General features: G+C 42.9%; 1 protein-coding gene across 4 annotated transcripts in view; it reads left to right on the top strand.

Moving 5' to 3' along the window:
* Positions 1 to 23,074, top strand: part of NTRK3 (neurotrophic receptor tyrosine kinase 3) — a 358,581-nt gene that overhangs the window by 313,834 nt on the left and 21,673 nt on the right. Inside the window, exon 16 of one of the 4 annotated variants that reach the window (XM_063089449.1) lies at positions 16,746 to 16,820. The exons of the other annotated variants lie outside the window; for them this stretch is intronic. Within the exon in view, the coding sequence (XP_062945519.1) occupies positions 16,746 to 16,820 (75 nt within the window). The remainder of the gene's footprint in view (positions 1 to 16,745; positions 16,821 to 23,074) is intronic. 4 annotated transcript variants of the gene reach the window in all.

Here is a 23,074-nt window from a genome sequence, read left to right as displayed (position 1 = left end):
GCATCAATACTCATTCTTCATGTAAACATACTCGTATATGTACACCCAAACACACACCCAGACAAGCCCAACTTAGTGCTAGATTTTAACATCTCCAAACCCAGTCCCCGATCTAGCTTCACCCATGACACATTTTATTCTCTGAAATTATCTTGTGACCATGTAAGGATTATCTTGTTTCCAAAGGTAGATCTTGATGAGAAGAGGAACCCAAAGTAAAGTAACAAAAATGGATAATATATTGCTGAGTAGGTGATCCAAACGGCTTAGGAAAGAAAGCATGTTTTCTGTTGCTGACTTTGGAAAGAGCAGAGCTTAGGCCTTGGAAAAAACTTCCTGATTTGAGGGGAGCCACCACATTCAGGTTTACTTCCATATAGTTGTCTACTTTACATCGAGTGTCTTATTTTGCTCCCAAAATTATTTTTTCCCCCTTAGTCTTGGGGAATCTCCTCCCCATGGATCACTCAGTGGTTCTGACAGTGTTATTATTTCAGGGAAAGAATGAATGGCCATGAGTGTCACTTATCCCAGAAAGGGGAAATGTGGGTGCAACCTGCGAGACACAGAGGTGGGATAACTTCTGCAAAGTGATTGAGAGGGAGATGCCTCAAAAATATGGAAGCTTTACTTTGGGAACATTGGATTGGGAGGAGTTTGCATAGATGGCATAAGGAGAGTGAGGGTTAATGTTTTGGAGGTTGAGGGGTGTCTTACTCAATTCTAGCTGCTATAACAAAATACCATAAACTGAGTAGCTTATGAACCACAAAAATTTATTTCCCATGATTCTGGAGGCTGGAAAGTCCAAGATCAAGGCACCAACAACTTCAGTGTCTGGTGAGGGCTTGCTTCCTGGTTCACAGATGGCCATCTTCTCACTGTTTCCTGACATGGCAGAAGGGGCAAAGGATCTCTCTGGGATCTCTTTTATAAGTGCACTAATACCATTCATGAGGGCTTCACCCGCATGACCTAATCACCCCTCAAAGGCCCCATCTCCTAAGGGGTTAGGATTTCAATATATGAATTCAGGAGGTGGGGAACACAAACATTCAGTCTATAGCAAGGGTCATGACAGCAATATGTTTATTCTTCTTTGTAGAAATTAATGATCATATTGTGAGTCAGGGAGTCCAGATATGATTGTCCTATTGGCCTGAGCAGGGTGGAGCAGAAGGCTGGGAATCTGGAGCTGGTGTGTGCAAATCAGTTCTATCTGGCTGTTCCTGATGACTTTGCCTAAATGAGATCACCCAGACATTAAAACTGGTCACTCAAGAAACTTCACTTTAGCAATGGCCAAGAGAAAAAATGGAATGTTTGAGAAATGGCTTTGTGGTTAGCAAATGACTTGTTCATGGTATAAGCAAAGGATGGCAGATGATATATCATTATGAGAGAAGATGAGGCAAAGTAGACCAAAGGTGGGGAAAGCAGAGAGTCCACAGTAAACTGGGCAGTTTCTCTAGCTACCTTCCCTGTCCAGCATCTCCAGGAATGGAAAAAAGAGCATGAAGCAGCAACAGCCACAGACTGAAGGCCAGGGCAGACCTGCAAGCAAATATCACAGTGGAGTCTTTTTTTAGCATCTAGACCATTTTTTCAGTTGTTTCCAAGAGAGGCACTGGTGTGGCTACTAAGGGGGCCCATGGGTCATGGACTTCTTAGAGTCTGGCTGGAGCTGGCACCATTTAATTGCCTTTGCACTCTGTATAATGGAGTTTGCTGGCCTGTCTGGCTGAGCTCAGACTTATGTTGGTGTTGATGAAAGCAAGGGGTGTCTCACTGTTTATTTATTTTTTTTCTGTGAAAGGCAGATGTTTGACTAGGCCAAGCTAGTCTCTATTGACTTCACCAGGGCCTTGGGAAACCATTCTGACCAGAATGTGCAAACTGAACCTTCAAATTTGTTTCTAGATATGCACTTAATATTTTTTATTCTGGTTTAAAAGAGAAAAAACAAACAATAAAAAAATCACATCTCCGAGTTAGCCTTCTTAGTCCTTGTTTTATCAGCCATGAACTGTTGTTCTTTACTCCTGGGAGAGCTTCAAGGAGTAAATCGTCTCTTTTCTGTGGGTGCCAGGGCAGATTGGAATATAAGGAAGGAAGAGTGAGATGGGAAAATGTCCACACTCCAGGTATCCTCAATTCCTTCTTCATGAAATTGAAGTTAGCTGAGGCCAGCTGGCTTGAAATGTATGCCTTTGGTCCCAAGGAAGTATGAAACAAGAAAGGGTAGCTATTGCAGTAAAAACTCAGCACACGTTGGAAAGCTGCATATTCCACTGTTGGTGGGTAGATGCTCTCTATGTAAGATGCTCTAAGAGCAGCTTGCATCATATGTTCATGTTTACTTATACTGTCCCAATGTGTACACAGCTCTGCTTCCCTACATTTCTGTAAAACAAAATGCAGAAAGTAGATTTGCCTGACATTGCATCAATAGTGAACTCCAAAGTCTTACTATCCATATTGGAAGACATTGGGATGACAGAGGAATTCTTATCTTAATCTTACCTGTGTTCTAATGCATGACTATTGTTAGCAGTCTTGTGACCTCAGTGCATTTCTCCTAACTGTTCAATTTTCCTATTTTTCAAATGAGGACAAAAATATTCATTCAACAGAGTTATGTTGATGTTAAGCAAGTTAATTTCTGTAAAGAGCCTATAATACAATACTGATTGGATAAAGTCTTGTTTATGTTATATTCCTTCGTCCTCTTCACACCCAAGGCAAGAAAATGCCAGGGATAATCTTACTTCTAGATACAATTCCTGGGATAGATAGAAAGACCTCCTGACTACTGGAAAATAAGCTGGAACATGCAGCTGCCCCAAAGAAGTAGGGTATTTAAGTTGACCACCCCAGGAAAATTTCCTACATACGGTTTCAACATATATAGAAACACTGGGTCATCAGTACTTGTCTCTTCTGGTCAGTGTTCATATGGTCCTGCTCATGAATCTTAGAACTAAGTCCACATTTTGGTGATTTATGTGAGACATTTTAGTTCAGTATACAGTGGCTGAGTCCTTGAGGGAATGCAGTGATTTATCAGATAGGGAAAACCCTGTAAAGGATTCTTTCTGCGAGCCCACCCCCCGGGACAGGTTTTCACCTCTTTGCTACCATTGATTTCTGAAATCTGTTGGACCTAAGAGTTCACTGGCTTCTTATGCCTAATGCAGCTAAATGCTGATAATTCAAGCTTGTGTGTGTGTGTGTGTGTGTGTGTGTGCGTGCACACATGCTCATCTGCTTATTGTGGATTCCAGAGTGTGCACATAGGGTGGGATGGGAGGTTGGGGGCAGGGAAGTGGAGATAAAATTCTACTTGTATTCTTTGTTTTTCATTTTTAATTTCTTAAAACAAAGAGGCACCATCTGGCTCATGCATAAGTGGTATGCAAACGATTTACAAAGGTGAACTACCTAATTTCCTGTTACACATTTAGAGAGAGAAAACAAACATCCCTGCACCAGAGCACCAGAGCGATTTGTTCTCTCTTCTTAAGACAGTCCCAAAGACAGACACCTTTTTCTTCTACGGATCACTGACTTGATGCTTCCAAGATTGCCCTTAAACCAGCTTTGACAAGGGTGGGTTTTTAATACGATTATAACTTTCTCAGAACATCAGAGAACACTAAGAGATTGACGGTCAAATCTAGAATTAAAGAAAATTTCAAGTATCCTGATGGGTAGGAGTTTAGGATTCTAGAATATATACACATTTTCAGATATTTTGATTTGGCGAGAAGGCAATATGCTGAGACCCAAGAGGAATGGGATTGGAAGGGATTGGTGCTCTGATCCTACTGATTCAGAGGGCCAGGAGTATGCTTTGTTTTTAACCTGCCCGGCACTTGGTAGACACCCAGTAAAAATATTAATGAATGATGTAAGAAAGGGAATGTGGAGTTAGGCAGGAAGGGGCTCAGACCAGATCAGGAGGAACCTAGGCAGGCAATCAGGTGCCCAGAAAGGTGAGGTGAGCCTTTGGAGATGATGTGGGGAATCCAGCAGCACATGACAGAAGCAAGTCTTGTCTAAGCACGCAGATGTAGTAAGTGGGGAGAATGCCCAGGTGAGGCATGTGAGTGATGGTCTGAGTCAGGGATGACCCACATAAGGTTAAAAGCGGGGCTTCTGGTAGGGAATAGAGCTGAGTGTCTAGGAGATGAGGATCATGTTTATTTATTTAGAGAACAGCGGGAGAGATTTGTATCCTATTCCTGTATCCTATTATTTAGGATTAATTTTAGAATTACAGAAAAGTTGCAAAGAGAGTATAGGGAGTTTGCACCTACCTTCACCCAATTTTCTCTACTGTTGACATCGTATGTAATCATGGTAACTTTGTCAAAAATAAAAAATTAACAGTGGCACAAATTATTAAATAAACTAAGGGCTTTGTTTGAATTTTACCAGTTTTTCCACTATTGTCCTTTTTACTTCAAGATACCACATTGCACTTAGCCAATCCTTATTGAAGTTTATGGGAATGGCTGTGGTTGAAGCAGGGGGAAGGGATGGATTTCCTATTGAACAGTCTCTCTGCTGATGCCCCATGTTCCAGGCAATCTTTGATAAAACTTCAGGAGGCCCCAGGGCTCCACAGTTTAGTTTTCTGGAATGGGGATAGGTGGACTGTAAGAAGCCCCCCTGCAAAGACCAGAGTTGCTGGGAAACCGTATTTTGTGAGCAACTTATAACTCCAGATTCTCATGAGTCCTTTAGAGCTGTGCAGTCTTGGGCAGCCATCTTTAGGCAGCAAGTGGCTTTTAGGCTGGAGTTAACTTTCTCTGATAGAGCTTAGATTAGGAAGTTAGAGGATGGCATGGGGTTTCCTTAGATTCCCAGTTCCTACAGCACGTGTTTGCTCTTTTCTTCAGCTGTGGGAGAGGTTTTCTGGTGTTAATGAGGAGACATGGCCACAGAGCAGACTTCCAGGTGGTGCTCACAGCTTTAGTTGCCCGAGCGTCTGCTTCAGGACTGGGTGCCGTGGTATGCACATATTGAGTGAGTTTCAAAAAACAACTTAAATGCTAAGACCTATTAAGCTGCATAAAGCTGCAGAGGGAGTGAACATGGAAGAAAGTGAGTGGGATAGATTTATGCTAATTATAGGTATTACAACCTTGTTTCCTTGATTAAAGCCAGTGGATCTGCACACTAATTGTTTACAAAATATCAGGCATTTTGGAATGTAAAATTCTGTTGAGGGACAGGACTGATATTTAGGACACCTTGGTATCTATGGCAGCTCTGTGTCCATGTTGCAAATTAGAGACTTCACTTTCATCTATAAAATCTGGAATCTGGATTCTGGTTCCATGGTCTCTTTTAGGTTTTCATTTCTATAGGATTAAGTTTTGAGAAATAATATGTGAGACTAAGGCATGGTTTCTTTAGGACAGAAAGGAGACGTGGCCAAAGGAACAAGAATAAAGCCAATGTCATCTCAAGTAGTCTCCACTACTGCCTTGACTCCAGACCATAGCTGCTGAATATCCCAGCCCTTTTCTCCCTTCCTGATAAAATAAGAGAACAACCATTAATTTTCAGATAGGCTCCTTCCACATTACCTGAATCAACTTTAGTAACTGAAGTTTAATTTCTGCTCTGTCCTCTTCTTTCTCTTTGAGATATTTAGGGGAATCAGCCAAAAATCAGGCTGGTGGGCAGGCGAATTACCTGCACAGAATTTCTGGGGTGGGTATTATCTGAATTCTTCCTTTCATCTCCCATACCCCCATTCTTCCTAGACCATTTTATACTTTATTCTGATGTGGTGGTAATGCCAGGGGCACCTACCTGCAACTCAGGCATTCCAAAAAGTACAGAAGTGAAAATAGGGCAGAAGCCATAGAACAATCCAGTGATCTGCTCAGAAGATGACCTGGAGAGGGCATGATGACCAGGAAGTTGGGGTGCAAGCAACTGGACTCTAACAATGAGGTGAAGATGTTATTTTGAGTGTTTCCCCTATAATGGCCTAGGAATACCAGTTCTGGGGCATACCCTCCCATCTTTGCTTATGGGCTCTTGGCAGCCACTGGCTAATATGGTGACTAGGACACAGGACTAGAAGCCAGGAAGCCTATGTTCATGACTACTGACAAGGGGCAAATCCCTTTTTTTGCCTAGGACCTGAGTTTATTATTTGTAAAGTGAGCACTTCTTGCCTTTCTTCTTCATTGTCTTGAGACTTCTTATATCCTCATAGGTGCTGGACATGGCAATAGCATTATTTTCTGCCACTGCATGGGAACTTGGTTGAGAGTTTGAAGGATGTACTAAGGTTCATCCTTACATGCATTGACAGCTTTACTGTTTCTTTTGGACTGGGGCCTAAAGCAATGGGTCCAAGTTCAGTCACTTAGTTACTTTGGTAACATTGACTTTAGATCAGCGTTCTTGACTCTCAAATCATAAAGCTGAATTAGATGCTTAGTTTTCCAACACAATTTTTTTAGAGCAGTAAAATCTTTTCTTTTCAAATGGAACCTTATAAAACAGATATCCAGACAGACAGACAGACAATGAATAAACACAGAACTGCTCTCGCTGAAGTGGAAGAACAAGGAAGAACAAGCCATTCTGCTACCACTTGCCTGCCCCCAGCTGTGGGGCTCTTGCAGCACTTTTGTGGAGGGAAGTCCATGCCCTGTAGGGCTCAGCACTGGGATCCCTTCAGCAGACTCCCAGGTTAAGATTTAAGGCAGCTATTGTGGCCACATATCATAGTGACAGTGATAACAACAAGAATGTAGCAGTTGGAAATCAGTAAATGACTAACTCTGCTGTTGAATCCCATCTAATCCCTCTGGCTCTGTGTGTCTCACCTGTTGATTGTGTAAGTTGATCGTGTAAGCTGAAGGACAAGCACTCTTCACCTGCTGTTCATGGGGCTTTGGGTTTTCAAGCCAGCCTTTTCAAGGCCCCTCAGTGCTCTTCCTAGAGAAGAAGAGAGTCTTCTGAGACCTTCCAAAAGAAGTAAGGGATCAGGGATTATTAGCCTCTATTTCACAGATGAGGAGATGGAGCTTTAGAGAAGGTTGGTGATGTGCTCAAGACCTTGAGATTCCTTAACAGCAGAGTCAGTGTTGGAGCATTTATACAACCTTAAGATGAATGATCCAGGTTGTACATTTGCTAAACCTTGTCCATGCTGGTTCATTTCCTCCCCTCATACCCAATTCCCTTGCCTTTGACAAGGCCCATGTGTGGGGGACAGAGTTCAATTCCCTGACCATGTGCAAGGATGAACAGAACACAATCAGTGTTCCCAAGGCAATTAAAATTTCACTAGGAATGTAAGACCAGATGAAAATATGTAGCTCTACCATAAGCCATAGGAAGGCAATCATACAAAACATGACTACAAATTTCAAAAACTTGTCTAATTAGAGGAATGACATGGGTCTGGAGGGGTTGGATGGCAGTCAGTGGATTGACTTTTAGGAGGGTATTCCAGTCAGAGGGGTTAGCATGAGCAAAGGTGCAAAGGTGGCATGGAGGCAAGCAAACGAGGAGAGTGATCTAGATTGGTGTGTCACTCAACTAGCCCAAACAGGGTACATGGAAGATGCATGGAAGGAAATGTTTGTAAAGGAAGGGTCACCATGGTAGCCCTTGAAAGGTCAGCTGTTTTGACTTGAATAGTAAATGGACAGTCATGGAAGATTTTGCATCTGGCGAAGTGTAAATGAGCCCATGTGTGAGGACAAGTGATCAGGCAGTAACATGGAGGACAGACTGCCAGGAGCTGAGAGCATGAAGACAGGCCATTGCACTGGCCCAGGCAAGAGGCAATGAGATCCTGTGCAACAGTGGCAGCAGTGGAGGAAGGAAGAGATGCCACTGGATTCAATGGGGCTCAGAAAGATGAACTGAAGGCCAAGGCCCAGGGACTCAAAGACTCATGCAGTTTGGGATGGTAACCACGAAATAAACAACAATGACATTGAGGGTCAGGACGGATTTTTTTAAAAAATGCATCTTTTAGGCAACCCAGTCCATGCTGTATCCCTAGAGTATTAGAAACAGATGAGCAAATGCCAAATCATTCCATTTTAGAGAAACACGAAGCTGGAAGAGCCTTAAATGTCATCTATTTCACCCGGTGGCCCCAGGAAGAACGGCATCAAAATCATCCCAGACAGATGGTTTACTAGCTCTATTCCAGTGCATCTCCTGGGATTCCCCCCTTATTCCTTCCAGCTGTGGCAAAGGGAAGCTATTATCAGTGAAAGATTTACCTTTTTCTTTCTAATTCTTGACCTCATTTAGAAGTGGGAAGTTCTCAGTTATGTCTAACCAGAATGCTACCGGCTGCAAGGTAAGTGTATTTCATCCTATGTCCTTGGTGGAGATAAGCGTGGTTTATATTATAAAACAGACATTGTAAAACACAGGAAAGCTTAGTAGCAGCTCAGTGTGACCAAAATGGACTTGTGCTTTTTATATTCATTGGTTGTATCTTGACTGGTGGGGAACCAACAGAATAAAAATATTTTCTTCCCTCGGCCTGCCAAAAAATAACAACCTCTTTCTGAGAGCAGTTTCCAGTGGTCTCCTAAACATGGTGTCATCTCTCTGCATTTTGAAATCTGTTGTCTTCTTCTGTCAGTGAAGCTGGTGCAGGCTCGGGATGGATGCTAGCTCTCATTGCCTGCCTTGTCTTCATAGGGGCTGCTATTGCGGCATGTTTATATTGGAGTCCATCCTCAAAAAAGTAGAGGAGAAGGCAGCAGGAGCCTGTTGAATCTGGTATTGAGTGACTCATTTCTCCCCACTCCTGTGGAGGGCGTTGATGGATGTATTCTAACAGGCTCCAGTTTCCTTCCTCAAGTGCAAAAGGCCTTTTTTTAAAAATAATTTTTATTTTTTTTCTGAGACCAACTGAATATACAACATATATAAAGATACATAAATTTCCATACAAATATCTTCTTTACCAGCTGTAATTAAGATATTTGCATGTAAAGGGAACATTATGTTCCCTTGACTTCCTCCTGGTAGGGAATTATTTTCTCTCATAATCCTCAAAGCCCAAGACAGTGATCTGTCTGTGACTAAGCAAGAGGAGAAGGAGTAAGCCAAGCATTGGGTCAATACAGCATCTGAAATTGAGAATTTAAAACACAGTCTTTACTACTGGTTGTTTTTTTTTTCAGATTTAGCTAATCCCATAGGACAAAGTTGGAGGTAAGGAGGCAGGTAGCCCAAAATAAAGTGGGCAGGACACCCACTAACTCTAGAGTCAAGCAGATGTTCATTTGAATCTCTGAGCTTCTGCTTACATCTTTACGACATTAGGAAATTTACTGAAATTTTCTAAGCCTTTGATTCCTCATCTGAGAAAACAAAAAAAAGAATTATTTCTTCTTTTGTGCGATTAAATAAGATAATGTATGCAAATTGCCTGGTACCTGTTAGGCACTCAATAGATGGCTATTATTATTCTATGTAAGTGAATAAGGTAGAAATTACATATAAGAAACTTAAATAACTTTAAGTTATAAGCCAAAGTATTTTCTATGATGGGTCTTTGGAGCTGGATATTAAAATTAAAGGGGAAAGAGCATCCTTCAGAGAATTCAGGGAAATAAAAAGCAAAGCCGCTCCCTCTTCCAGGAGTGATTTAGACATTGGAGTTGGTCTTTGAAACCCAGGAGGAAAGAGAAAGCACTTCTAGGTGGCCAAAGGAAGAGCTTTCCCCTGTGGAATTATTAGCTCCACAATAAACTTTGATAACTGTGGACCATGAATTCTATGTTCGACAAAGGTCTTCAGAATTAGAGCCCCATCCTCCAGGCTTCTGAAGTATGTGCCACCTCTTGTCCCCCAGAGGAAGACTTCAGGGTCATTTACCCTAAGGCCTTGGAGATAGAGACAAGGCAGGCTTAAATCAAGCCCTCCCCCCTTTCTTCTATCATTTTCAATATGATGGTTGCTGTACATTATTATGCATAACAGACATAATGAATACGCAAATGATTTTTAAACCATTGGCTTGAGTACTGTTGATTTTCTCACCAGAACCACCACCACCATCAACACTATTACCACCATTATAGTCTGTGCTTAGTAAATAACCATGTGCACTCTGGAAAAATGAGCTGAGTTCATCAATGTCCCAAAGTTGATTAGCAGCAGGGGTCAGTACTCCATCTCTCCCACTCTGCCAATCATTGTGACAACCTTGGCTGCTCCTCCTCATTGAGTCATCCAGCATTCAAAGCAAGGTTGAACCTTTGCTTTGTGGCCCAGTTTATTTTTGTAGTTGGTTATTTCCTTACCCAATGGGCCAATTCTCAACTTCCTGGTCTGCGTATTTATTTTTTCATATCCTTGAGTCATTTGGGTACATGTCTGTCTTTCTAAATGCTAAATTCCCTTCAAGGCAAAGAAATCCACCCCATTTTTAGCACAGAGATTTTATATAAAAAGTGCTTAATAAAAGTGCTTAATTTTGAAATATATAGTGCTATGTCAGATGTTTCTATTGGATAACGAATAATGCTCCCACTGGCCTAAGCATTCTAAGGATCCTACTGGGTTCCCACCTGCCAGACACCAGGGGTCAGTATGTGGGGACTCTGGGTGTGTACATCTGGAAGATGCATTGATGTCACCTAAGGGAAAGCCAGCTGGATCTGATTCCCACCAATGGCCCAAACATCTGCTTATCAGTGAAAAGGACTGAGAGAATATCTCACAATAATTAAAAGACCCCTGAAACTACAGTTAGTGCCAAGAGGACAACTTATTAATGCACACAGGGGGCCAGATTATTCAAAGGCTATATAATAAAAGTATTCACTCCCAGTCAGCTAGTCTATGTGGGAAGCCTGATCATAATGAGAAGGTTGCTTAAAAAGGAAAAAATCAGAGCAAGGGAGTCAGCTGGTTTAGATAATCAATGACATCCGACTAAGAAAGAGTGACAGTGAGGTCCTTGGCTTCCTAGTAGGTTCAGAAATATTCCAAGTCTTTTGCCTAAAGCCTCCTCTCTCCTCTGTCCAAAGCCAGGAGGGTTTGAACATGCCATCATCCAATTCCAAGACCATTCCTTTTCCAGGCTTCAATGACCAACCATGCCCCTTTTGAACAATATATTCTTTCTTCATCTACATCAATCAGGTTGCAATTGAACATAATGGTCTGAGAGCCACTCAAGCTTTTCGTACAACCTTGGATGTACGGCCCTGTTCTCATCCATTTTATGCTGATCTTAAAGCGACCAACTGTATTTTCTTTATTTTCAAATACTTGAGAGTCATTTTATTATTATAGTCTCTATATGCTTTCTATGTCACTAAATTGCCTTCATACCTGAAAGATGAGTTCTTTTGTTGCTTGTAAATCTAATTGCCTTGACTCCAAATATGATATGCCCCAGGGATGGTAGGTAGACCTTAGGTACCAGTTCTGATTGACTAGTGGTCCTTGCCCAGAGGAGAGTGATGAGAAAAATTTGGTGGCTGCAGCTAGGGTCAGTGAAGAATCATGTGGTGATGAACTAGGGATGTCTGCCATGAATGTAGGAAAGGGGATTGGTGGCACCTATGCTTTCCTGTTTCCAGTCTTGGCACGCAGCATCCCATTCAGTATTGTCAACTCAGGGATTCTACTGGACTGTTTTAGGAATGCTGTCACCTTGGCTTCTCACAAGTAAAGTGATTCTAATATGGCATTGGCATGAATTTATTAAATGCACCTGTGTTTAAAGATCATGTACAGAGGGTGGAATTTGCCAGATGGACCTGCATTGCTGGACCCAATTTAGGTTTTTTTGCCCAAGTTCACATAGAAAGTACTAGTATCTCAATATCTTAAATTATCTTCTACTAGCCTTTCCCTCACTCTTCAATTTAACAGTTATTTTTTTAGAACTTGGTACTTTAGCAAAAAGTACTTTGTTTCTGGGTAGATTTGGTTCCCCTCTTCCACTCTGCAAACGTTTCTGATGATTTAGATACAGTTCTGCTACCAGCTCTGTGCTGTCATTCTTTGTCAGCTTTTATCAATGTACCAGCAGTGTCTTTAAGCATATTTTTTATTTTTTGAAAAGTTGAACAGCCCAAGACTTGGGTGTACTCCTGGAGTTCTGCTCCCAAGCAGATGCTGATTCCATTAACAGCATTCCTTGCATATACTTGTTACATGGTTATGACTCCACCCAGTTGGACTCTTCACCTACACACGTTAACCTCTTTTTTTCATTAGTAGTTTATGACAGCCCTTGATAAATGCCTGGATGAAATTTGAGTAAGCTATGTACACTGGCTACTTGTGAAATCCCAGCTAGTATTGAAATTGGATGTCATCCCATCAAACTCACTTATTTGAGCCATTGAGCCCCAGAGAGAAAAAACTGTGTTTCGAAAGTCCACACATTTACTCAAGACAAGAACATTGATCTCCCATCTTGCAGATCTAGAGCTCCTTTCTGATCACCATCAAAGTACTGTGAGGTGGAATGGCTGGCATGATTATTCCTATTTACATGCAAGTAAGCTGAGGCTCAGAAAGACTAGTGGGTATTCCTCAGATTGCACAATAAATGAAGGGCAGAGTTGGATATAGTGTTCTAATTCATAAGTAAGTTTTTTTTTTTTTTAAGGAATGTTAGGTCATTTGTGACTAGAATTTTTTTTTCTTTTTCTTTTCTTTTCTTTTTTTTTTTTTTTTGTGACTGGTAAGGGGATCGTAACTCTTGGCTTGGTGTTGTCCGCACCGCGCTCAGCCAGTGAGCGCACTGGCCATCCCTATATAGGATCCGAACCTGCAGCCTTGGCGCTCGTAGTGCCGCACTCCCCTGAGTGAGCCACGGGGCTGGCCCGTGAATAGAATTTTTAAAGAGCACATCAGTACAATATGGTATACATGAGGTTAGGTAGAATATAGAGTTAGAAGTGTAAAACCTATAATAATCCAGTTCCATGATTTTTTTTTCTAATAGGGCTTTGTGGCAAGGATATTCAAGGAAAAGGAGACAAGCAGTTGGGGTGACTCAGTGCTGGTGACCATAGCAAGCAAAAAGACCTTAATTCAGGGAATTGGGGTCTCCAGTATAATAGTAAAGTAAACAGCAACAAGGTGATTTGTGCCAAGCGTAGTCCCAAAATGTAACACAGATTCAGTAAAACTGAAGGATGAGGAAAGGCTACGAGTAGCAAGGGAGGTGGTGGTCAGAGACGAGAAATGTTGCTCTAGCACCTCTAAATGTGTTGCGAGAACTGATTTGTGTCTGTGTGTTTATTGTGAAAATATATTGTTAAGGACATCTGTCAATACATATTGTTCACAGTAGCTTGGGATTTCTGTAAGGGCAGTATCCGTGCCTTATTGCACCAATCACATAACCCTTGTGCCTGACACTGTATCTGGAATGTGAAAGACATTTCATAAATGTCCATTAAATGAAATAAACAAGGAGACAGATGTACTTCTTGGTGAATGATAGATTTGGGATGATGCTCAAGGGCACTAAAGTTTGGGAAACTCAGAAATCACAAAACCAGGTTTCAGTGCAGAGATGCTGTGGGGGTTGTCCTCTATTATTTTGGTGTGATGAACGGGCTGTGTAACATGTCCCCTGACTTACAGGGGTGGCATGATTAGAAAACTGTAGGAATATTTCAGACTCAAGGGTGGTGAAGCATAGTGCCATTACCTTTATTATGTGAAAATGGAGTGGACCACCCTGCAAGGTAGTGGGTTTCCCATCCCTGACGGGTTTCCAGCAAACCCAGATAGCCACATTTTACAGATACTGTAGAGACACATGCATTAGACATGATGTTGTAGTAGATGACCTCGAAGTTTTGCTTTCCTCTCATTCTGAGATTCTAAGAGCTAACTCTATAATAGAGATTGCTTAGATAAATGCAAAGTGCTACAGTAATTTAATCACTTGTTATTATGCATGTGCAAGGAACTGTGCGAAGTGTATATTTCTGTGTTGCTATGAAATATGAGGCCAAATCCACCCTCTGCACATCTGCAAATGCACACATCCACATTCTTTCCCATTTCCCTCAGGCCTCACCCTCTGCACCTGCCCTGTCTCTAGCTACCTCTCTTTGTGATTCTGTTTCTCTTGCTCTGAAGTTTTTTTTTAATCTCTCCTTTCTATACTAAATATCTACACTCTCTTCTACATTAAAGGAAAATCTTCATTTGACCTTTCTACCCCTTCCAACTTCCGTTTGTCTCCTCGACTACTGAAATAGGTAATTTTCATTTTCTGTCTTAATTTTTGGGCTTCTGATCTTACCACTTCATTGAATCTGCAGTTTGGGGGTCACTAATTATCTCATCGTGGCCAAATTCAAATGTCTTTCCTCAAGTCTAATCCTTTTAGAATTATCTTTTGAATGACATTATTAATAGCTGCCCCATTCTTTCTCCCCCCACTGCATAATATTCTTGTTCAAGGCCTCGGCAAAGCCTTGCTCTGTGATTTATTCCCTTTTCTGGCCATCCATTACCTCTTCCATTGGTTTCTCTCCATCCTCTCATTTTAAGTTCTGGTGCCGCTATTTTAGACATCTACTTTGCAACTTCTCACACTCACGTGTTTATAGTCCCTTTCCCTCTTTTATGCGGAAGCTGTTTGAACTTAATTTTCAGCCTCCACCTCCTCTTTCTTGGATTGCTTAATCTGTCACCTCCCCTGGAGAGTTCATTGGTGTTTGAAACTTGGTGTGCCGGAAAGAAAACTCACATGGCCACTTCCTGCTTTTCCAAGTGCTCCTCTGCAGCCTGTTAGCATGCGTAAAAACTCTCTTGGGAGGTTCCCCAAAAGGGAGCCATTTCTGAACCTGTCTGTACATCACCTACCTGCTAGGTCTTTCTTTCTTTCTTTTTTTTTTTTTTTGTCTTTTTCGTGACCGGCACTCAGCCAGTGAGTGCACCGGCCAGTCCTATATAGGATCCGAACCCGCGGCGGGAGTGTCGCTGCGCTCCCAGCACCGCACTCTCCCGAGTGTGCCACGGGCTCGGCCCTGCTATGTCTTTCTTTACAGCAACCTCAGTGCCATGTGTTCTTTGCATGTTAGCAGGAACCACGCTAGTCCACACCCTGGTCCGCCTGACAGCTGCATCTGTGCACACACCTTCAGGCTCATGGTGGTCCTGCCTGTGCTCCTCAAACTTCACCATTCCCCCTGCTTGTTTAAGAGCTTCAAGTAAATCCTCATTTCTCTGCAGTATTAATTTCTCACCCTGCTCTACTAGGTCCTAACACACTCTGCCGTTCTCCCTCCTCCCCTCCACAGGAAGCCACCTTAGTTTCCCCCCAGCCATTCTGTCCCCCACTCTACAACATCACTTGCTCATTTACACACTTGCATGAGGCACTCTGTGTTCACTAGCTCTGGCTGCAGGGCATCGTACCACAGCCCGGGGGACTTCAACAACAGAAACTTATTTTCTCAAAGCTCTGGAGGCTAGAAGTCCAAGATCAAAGTGTGGGCAGATTTGGTTCCTTCTGAGGCCTCTCTCCTTGGTTTGCAGACAGCCTCCTCCCTGTGTCCTCACATGGTATTTTCTCTGTAACTGTCTGTGTCCAAGTTTCCTCTTCTTCTAAGGACACCAGTCATATTGGATTAGAGACTACCTTAAAGACCTCATTTTACCTTAATCACCTCACTCCACAAACAGTCACATTCTGAGGTTCTGGGGTTAGGACTTCAACATTTGGAGGGGACACACTTCAGCCCATCGCACCTGCTCTTCCCAGATGCCCACCTGTCCTTTTTCTCCTCTCCCTCTTTGTTCTCTCTCTGTCCATCTCTCACCACCATCAGAACCCAGCGATCCCCTTTTATCATCTTCACTGGATGGTCTCCTTGGCCTCGCCCTATGGGTTTGCATACATGGGTGCGTTGCTTCGTGAACCTGCTTCTTCGGGTCATTCAGCATTGCGTCCTGGCCTCTGGTGCCACCGAGAGCAGGAGCTGTGTCTTTTGTTTTTTGCACATGGTTCTTGACCTGAGAGGCACTTGAGAAACGCTATTGCAAAGCCACCATAAGTCTCTCCTTTAAGGCAGCTCATGTATCCCTTTTCTAACTTCTCAAGAGGCCTTTCAAGGGAAATGGGTTTTTCCTGAATGGAGATGGAGAACAGCAAGGAGGGAGAGGGCTGAGGCTCTGCACAGAAGGCATCCAGCTAGCTAACCTCTTTCCAAATAGGAAAGGCAGGGGAGGGAATAGGGGAAGCCCTAAAAATAGTGGTGAATGTAGGGATTTTCTACTGGACACAGTGAAGTAAATATTCCCTCAGAAGTTTTGGAGAAAGTGCTATTTCTTTGACCTCAGGGGTTGAAAATTCTAGATGAAACCCACTTCCTTTCAGAGTGGGAGGTTGTCTGGGAGGCTCGGCCTGTTGGGCATAGAACTGAGACCTTGGAGGGAAGCCTGTTGAGTCTTGGTGGCCCACAAGGGAAGACAGCTGATGTCATAGAGTGGTGTTTCTGTGTGTTTGCTGAGCTGTGAGTGTGTCTCTGGGGGGACTCCTGAGTGAGGGTCTTGGAGGTGGGTTGCTGCGGCCAGCCCTCCTCCCTGGTGGTGTGGGAGAGGTGTTTGGAGGCTATGGCCAGGAGGGACACACCATTCGCTTCCTTTCTCCTCCCTTTCTTCTATCCTCCCATGCTTCCTTCCTCTCCCTTCATCCCTTCTCTTCTCTCTCCCCTTCCCTACTCTCCCTCGTTCACTGTCAGGAAGGGCCATGCCAGAAGGGCCCGTTCAGCGTGTCATGGCAGCGGCAGATGTTTGCAGCACCGGCGGCTTCCACAGTGAGTCTGGATTTCATTTCTGGGGCCAGGGGGCTGGGCAGGGCAGTCACACACAGACTGACAGCTTGCAGGCTTTGGAGAAGAACTTCCATGGGCTGGGTGCTGCTTCCAACCTTTCTTTCTCTGCCTCCCACCATGAGGGCGTTATTAAACTTCCATGGAAGTTTCCTGCCAAAGCCATTGATGTGCTTGGGATATCTCATGGGGAGGCAGCATGGTGGGGGGGTGGGGGGGCCATGATCTGCTAAAATGAGGTACCCAGCCAGGAGAGCAGCCCTGATTCAAGTGGCTGCCAGGGATTCTGTCCAGGCCTGCGTGTGTGGTGGAGGCTGGAGGCACTGCATGGATGATGGTTTGGCTGCTTTCTTGCATTTCAGGAGGTGTGACCCTGAGTTTTGAGTATACTTTGGATGCCTACACTCCATAAGAGATGCCATTTAAGGAGCTAATGATATCCTAAATGTAGGCTAAAGGGTCTGAAGAACCAGAGTTCTCCCTGTTGACCTCAGATGAAGTTTGGTCTAAAAAATTTGGTGTTGAGGACAGTTATTACAGAGTCTCTGTGGCTGAGTCATATCCCTGAGTATTTGGGGAGAGATTTTTACCCTCCCCATTTTAATTTCTATGGCAGTTTCTGGCACGGAGATGGACATACTGCAGAGTCAGTCCAAGTTCCATCCATCTTGCCTTGATTATCAGACTGAATTGGATGGCTTCCTTCCACTTTTGGCTCAGTGGCTTTTTCTTTCTGTTTTGGGGACCATCCCTTGGGAAAACAGAACCCCCAGACTTACCCACCTGACCTTAAAAATCCAGCCCAGCGTAAGAAGACACAAGTCCTGCTTCCATCTTGAGATGCTTTCTCACAGGCCAAATGCAGTTTCCAAGCACCAAGTGGGTACATTGCAGTTGAGTGAGAAGCTTTTGGTTTCTAATACACGACCTCATTCTGATGCCGCAGTCTCAGGGGTAGGGGCCCAGGATACTTTTCCAATTCTATTCATCTTTCTCATGGTTTGGTTAGGGAGGTTAACTAAGCATAGTTTCCCGGGTTTTCTCAGGATCAAGGTTTTACAGGTTTCTCATCTTGACACTGCTACTAATAACAGCATGAGAGTTTAGAATTTTTCAATGCTAACAGCTGTGTATGGCTAGAGTATATCAGAACAAAAGTGCTTGCCAGCCCAGCCTTGTGAGAATTTTGCAAGCAGGACCATTATGAAAGATTAGCCAATCTCCTCTCATGCTTTTAAAATATCTTGTGTATTTCAGTCACATCAGGTTGGAACTCTTGGTTTCAGGAATTAACAAGTTGCGTTAAAGTCTTAAATTGGTCATATTTATTAATTAATTTCAACAAATATTTATTATTAATCAACTGAGTATATTTGATTGTCTGAAGTTGGACACTTCTGAGAATAAAAAAGAAGCTATCAATAATTAAGTAGGAACTAAAGGCTTAAATTTAGACCTTCTCTGGTAAATTGGGACATACGGGCACTTTATCCATGTACCCTGAGCTATTCTAGGCACTAGGGATACAACTGTGAATAAACAGGCAAAAATCTCTGCCTTTAATAAGGGAGATAGAAAATAAAGATAAGGTAAAATATATAGTGAAATCGTGTCAGGTCTCTAGGAGAAATTTAAAGCAGAGAGGAGAAAAAAAGTGATGGTGGTTGTGGTTGTAGTGGTGGTGATGATGTGTGAATGCAGTTTTAGACAGGGAGGCCAAAAAAGAGTTGCTTAAAGAATTTGATATTTTTTAGATTGTTTAATTTCTACAAGGAGGGCTTTTATGGTTTGGCTAAAACTTTCTGAAACAAGTCCAACTTGAAAAGTCTGATTCCAAATCAAGAAATACTCACAAACTTTGGAATGGCAAAATCAAAGAGGGAGAATCAGATGGTCAGGCACTGGAGGCGTACCTTCTCTGCTTAAGAGATAGCACAGGTTTTGTTTCCCACTGACATCAGTGGTAGGGCATCAGAAAGTGAGTAAGGCTGAGGATTCATCCACTGGGGAATATCTTTGTAGAAAGTCCCTCAGTCTGTGATTTTCACTGGCCATTTAGGATGTCTTAGGACCCTTCCTTCTTAATCTGGTGTCCTTGGCATGTGGGGGGGGGGAGGCAATTTCCATTTGCTCAATACCTACTCTAGTTAGGCACTTTGCTAGGGACCTGGAATAAGTTAATTGATTTAATGCACACTGTTCCCATGAAGAAGTTATTATAGTCTCACTTTGGGGATGAGAACACTGATGTTTAAACACAGAGCTAGAAAATAGTGGATCCAGGATTTAAATCCAGATTGAACTAACTCAAAATCTGCCTTTATCAGTGAGTCTCGGCATCCATTCACCGATAATAGGTAGGAGAAAGTGGGAAAAAGAAAAGAGAGCTAGGACTCACTGGGTTACCCGAAGGTCCCATGAATGGGCTATTTGCATGGCTGGATCAGAAGCAGAAGATGTGTTGGGCTGGTTGTCCATGTCTTTGCTGATGGTGCATGAGGGCACAGCACCTCTGCTGCTTCTCCATGTGCTGTTTGTTGTCACTGCGAATGGGGATGGGCATGGAAAGTTTTGGGGGGCATGAGAGCAAGTCTTCCTGTTGTGGTGTCCAACCTAGGCAGAGGTGGAGGCTTGGCTTCAGGGTGGCAGGAACTGTGTCACGGCTGTCAGAGGGACAGTGCATGGGGTCTGTGTATAGATTATAGGGATGGGGAGAATGCATGCAGAGTTGTGAGACTGGATGAAGATTTTTCAGCAAAGGTTTGAATGAAGAATTGAGTTTAAAGTTAATCCTAAATCTTCTGTCTGTGTTTGTGAATGAAACCCACAGATTGACTTTACCAGTCTTGGGATGCTATTAGCAAGAAGCAGGATGTTTCGGGACCACATCTCAGATATCATGGTTATATTTAACATCAGCATCACTGTATAACCTTGTATTTATTTGTGATGTGTTTTCATATATCTCCCAGAAAAAAGATTAGGCAGCATCTTGCTTTATGCATAAGATGGGCTCCGGATAAGGTTATCTGGAAAGCAAATCACTTTTTAGAAACACAGGAGAGACCTGCTCCAACAAAGTAAAGAATTATTTTGGGATGTCTGTAACCCTCTCCAGTTTTCCTTTTATGCTAAAGGAGGATCCTTCCACTTGTATTACTGTTATTTCCTTGGACTTCTAGAATATATTTATCCCAGGGTCTCAATGCACGTCAAGGCAATGCCTCTTTCAGTTTCACAGTATGTGTCGTGTGAGTAGAGAGAAGTTATTACCCTTGTCATTTACCAAGGATTTTCTTCACTATCATAATGTCAGTGTCACAGGGATATACTCAAGGTGCTTGAATGTCCCTCACTGTGGTTTTCTAACTATGGATTATGGCTACTTCATGAAGTTCTGGTTCTTTTCTGCTTATGACCTCTTGTCTTTCTCACTTTGATACTCAACGGCTAAGAATCAAAGCATCGTTCACCTCCCACCATAGGATCCTCCTCTCTTGCTTATCCCTCTGAGTTCCTTCCCTGGTAAGAACAAACAAGCATGCTAACTACTTTTTCTTCTGAGGTATTAACCCACCTCAACATCACTTGTGCAGCCATGCACTCTGTGGAGTTCCTGTTGAGAACAGGAGTAAAGATTAGAATTGTTTGATTACATTTCAAACTGACAAGGATATTCCTTCTTTTTATGGTTACATATGGGCCACTCTGCCACTCAAACATACAGGATATGTCTTAGTTCTAGGAAGGGTTAGGTTGCAGCTAGAAGGACAATGCCCAGGCCTTAGACACAAGTCTGCAAGGGCACATAGTCACAAGTATGCCCTAGTCCAGGAACCTGCTTGGAGACCTGATCACAGGCACATCCCAGCATTTTGGGAGTCCAGGGGTGTATCTTCCCACGCAAACAAACCCAGCTTTTCTAAGGAAGCTACTAACACACACCTGCTCTTTGCACACCCACGGCACACAAGGAGAGCTTAGGGTGAGCTTTTTTCAGCCCTCTCTCATGTTCCTGTTTCTCAGCTATCACTGAAGTTGTAGGGTAGCTCTGTGTAGTGAAGTTGTCTATAAGCTAAAGAGTATTCTAAGAGTTTCATGCAATCAAACACCAACATAGTTTTAACAGCTCTGAAGTTGTGGAATGTGATTTCCCACCTTTTCATTGCTATCCCAAGTCTTGCAATGCAAGATAGTTAAGACTGGCCATTTGGGGAAACCTAATGCATTCACCTCTGCAAGATGCCTCTTAATTTACATGGTATCTCATGTCCTTTCCAGTTCAGGGGGATTGGTTGTGTGTTCCCAGGGTCAGTCCTCTGGCTTCTCGCCTGGAGATTTATCCGAAGATATGAACTCTGCCCATTAAATGGTAATTAATCTTTGAACTACTCATTCCCTTAGCATTTTGCTCTCTGATGAGCTGAAGAAACAGAGTGTCTCAGAGCAGAGCAACATGATAGAATAGAATGATAAGAGTTGTGTGGAATGGGGTGGGGCTCAGATCTTCAAGTGAAGGGGCTGTGGGAGCCAGAGGGAAGAGGACAGAGGAGGAAAGGGAATCTTTCTGGTTGTGCCATGCAGTCCTGCTCACTGGGAAGGATGCCTTAGTCTTTGTGATGGGATTCTGTACTCCTTGTTTTGGATTTTATCTTCAAAGTTGGTCAAGTTCATTTGCTTTCTCAATTCTTTTGCGACAGATGACTCATGAGAAATCCATATGCCTGGAAGAACTGTGACACAATCTCCTGTCTGAATGTGCAGGTGGAGATGATTTGAGTTCTGCAGTTTCTGGGCTGGTACCTACCTCTCTTGAGCATTAGTTAGTTCCTATGATTTATACTTCCTCCTCCTGTCCTGCCACTTGTGGCTTACCCTAATGGAGAGTAGATGTCTGATGTGACCTCCAGCCAAATGCATCTGGAGGAAGAAGCCTGGCATCCGGGCGGATACAGCCACACTAGGAAAGCTTTTAGCTCAGATGCTGGTCTCAGGGCCACATGTTGTGTACTGTGTGCTATGATGCTTTATGGCTGGCAATGCCCTGGTATGTGGGTGTTGCTGTGTAGGCTGGGGTAAGAGAAAGGGCACCAGGTGGGTGAGAGAGGGCTTACTGCTGTTCCACCCTAGCTGGGTGAAGTGGTTTCTATCTGAGCCTCTGGGATCTCTCTTTACCTTTCTTCTTAGTTTTATTTCCAGAAATAGGCATTTCATTCCTAGAAATAGAGACTAACTTGAGAGTTGAATATCCCAGTGTTTTATCAGGATTCTTTCAACTGCTAGTGATAGAAAACCTAACCCAATCCACCTTAAGCAAAAAGGCAATGTGTTGTCTTAATAATAACAATAACAATAATAATAATCATCATAATATAAAATCCAAGTTTAGGATTTATTTCTGGTGTTGGCTTAATTCTAAGATCCATACAATGTCACCAGGCTTAATATATGTTATTTTGTCTGTTCTTCCTTCTCTCTCATCTCCACTCAAACTTCTTCCTGTAATTTCTCTACCTCCGTCTGCCTCCCTCTTTTCCTGCCTGAGGGAATGATCGTAGGGAAAGAGATGTTCATAGGAAGTAGATTTCCAAACAATCAAGGCTTATGAACTTTGAAAATTGTGACGATAAATGCTGCAGCAGTTGAACAGATTATCCGGTGCCTAGATGTTCAGTAAGGAAAACTTTTACTCATTGGGGAGGCCTTGCTGTTGGGAGCCCAGCTGACCAACCAAGAAATCATCAGTGTCATTTCCATAGGAGTCTGGCTGGACACTAAGCAGAGAAAAGCTGCAAGGGAGAGACTGAGAAAGCAAAGTCCACGACTGGTTGCTTTTCCTGGTCTGTCTACAAGGAAGGCATGATGTTTTCTCGTGTCATTTTTGTGAGAGGTCTCTGAGCCAACGTAGGCTCCTATCATACTTCACCGCATCTGGTGATTTACATAGTTCTGAATGAAAATCCCCCTTTGGCTTTAGTGGGTGTTTCTATAGAAACCAAATTCTAGGATTTCTGTTACATTTTCCAAAGTCTGCGGCCCCAACCCATCAATTGACATGCCTTAAAACATATTTACTAGTGAGTCTTCCTATGCATAAGAACTTCAGCTTGGTGGTGCATCTTATCATTGATTTTGCAATCAGAGTAATTTAGGTGTAAGGCTTAAATCTTTCACTCTTCAGTCTTTTTAAATAAGTTGCTTAATCTCTTCTCCCCTTCCTCCCTCTCTTCCTCCCTCTG

Source organism: Cynocephalus volans, chromosome 3 (genome assembly GCF_027409185.1).
Source record: "Cynocephalus volans isolate mCynVol1 chromosome 3, mCynVol1.pri, whole genome shotgun sequence".
Taxonomy (NCBI): Eukaryota; Metazoa; Chordata; class Mammalia; order Dermoptera; family Cynocephalidae; genus Cynocephalus; species Cynocephalus volans.
Note: the sequence above shows the minus strand (reverse complement) of the source record. Positions and strands in the feature narration are given on the sequence as shown.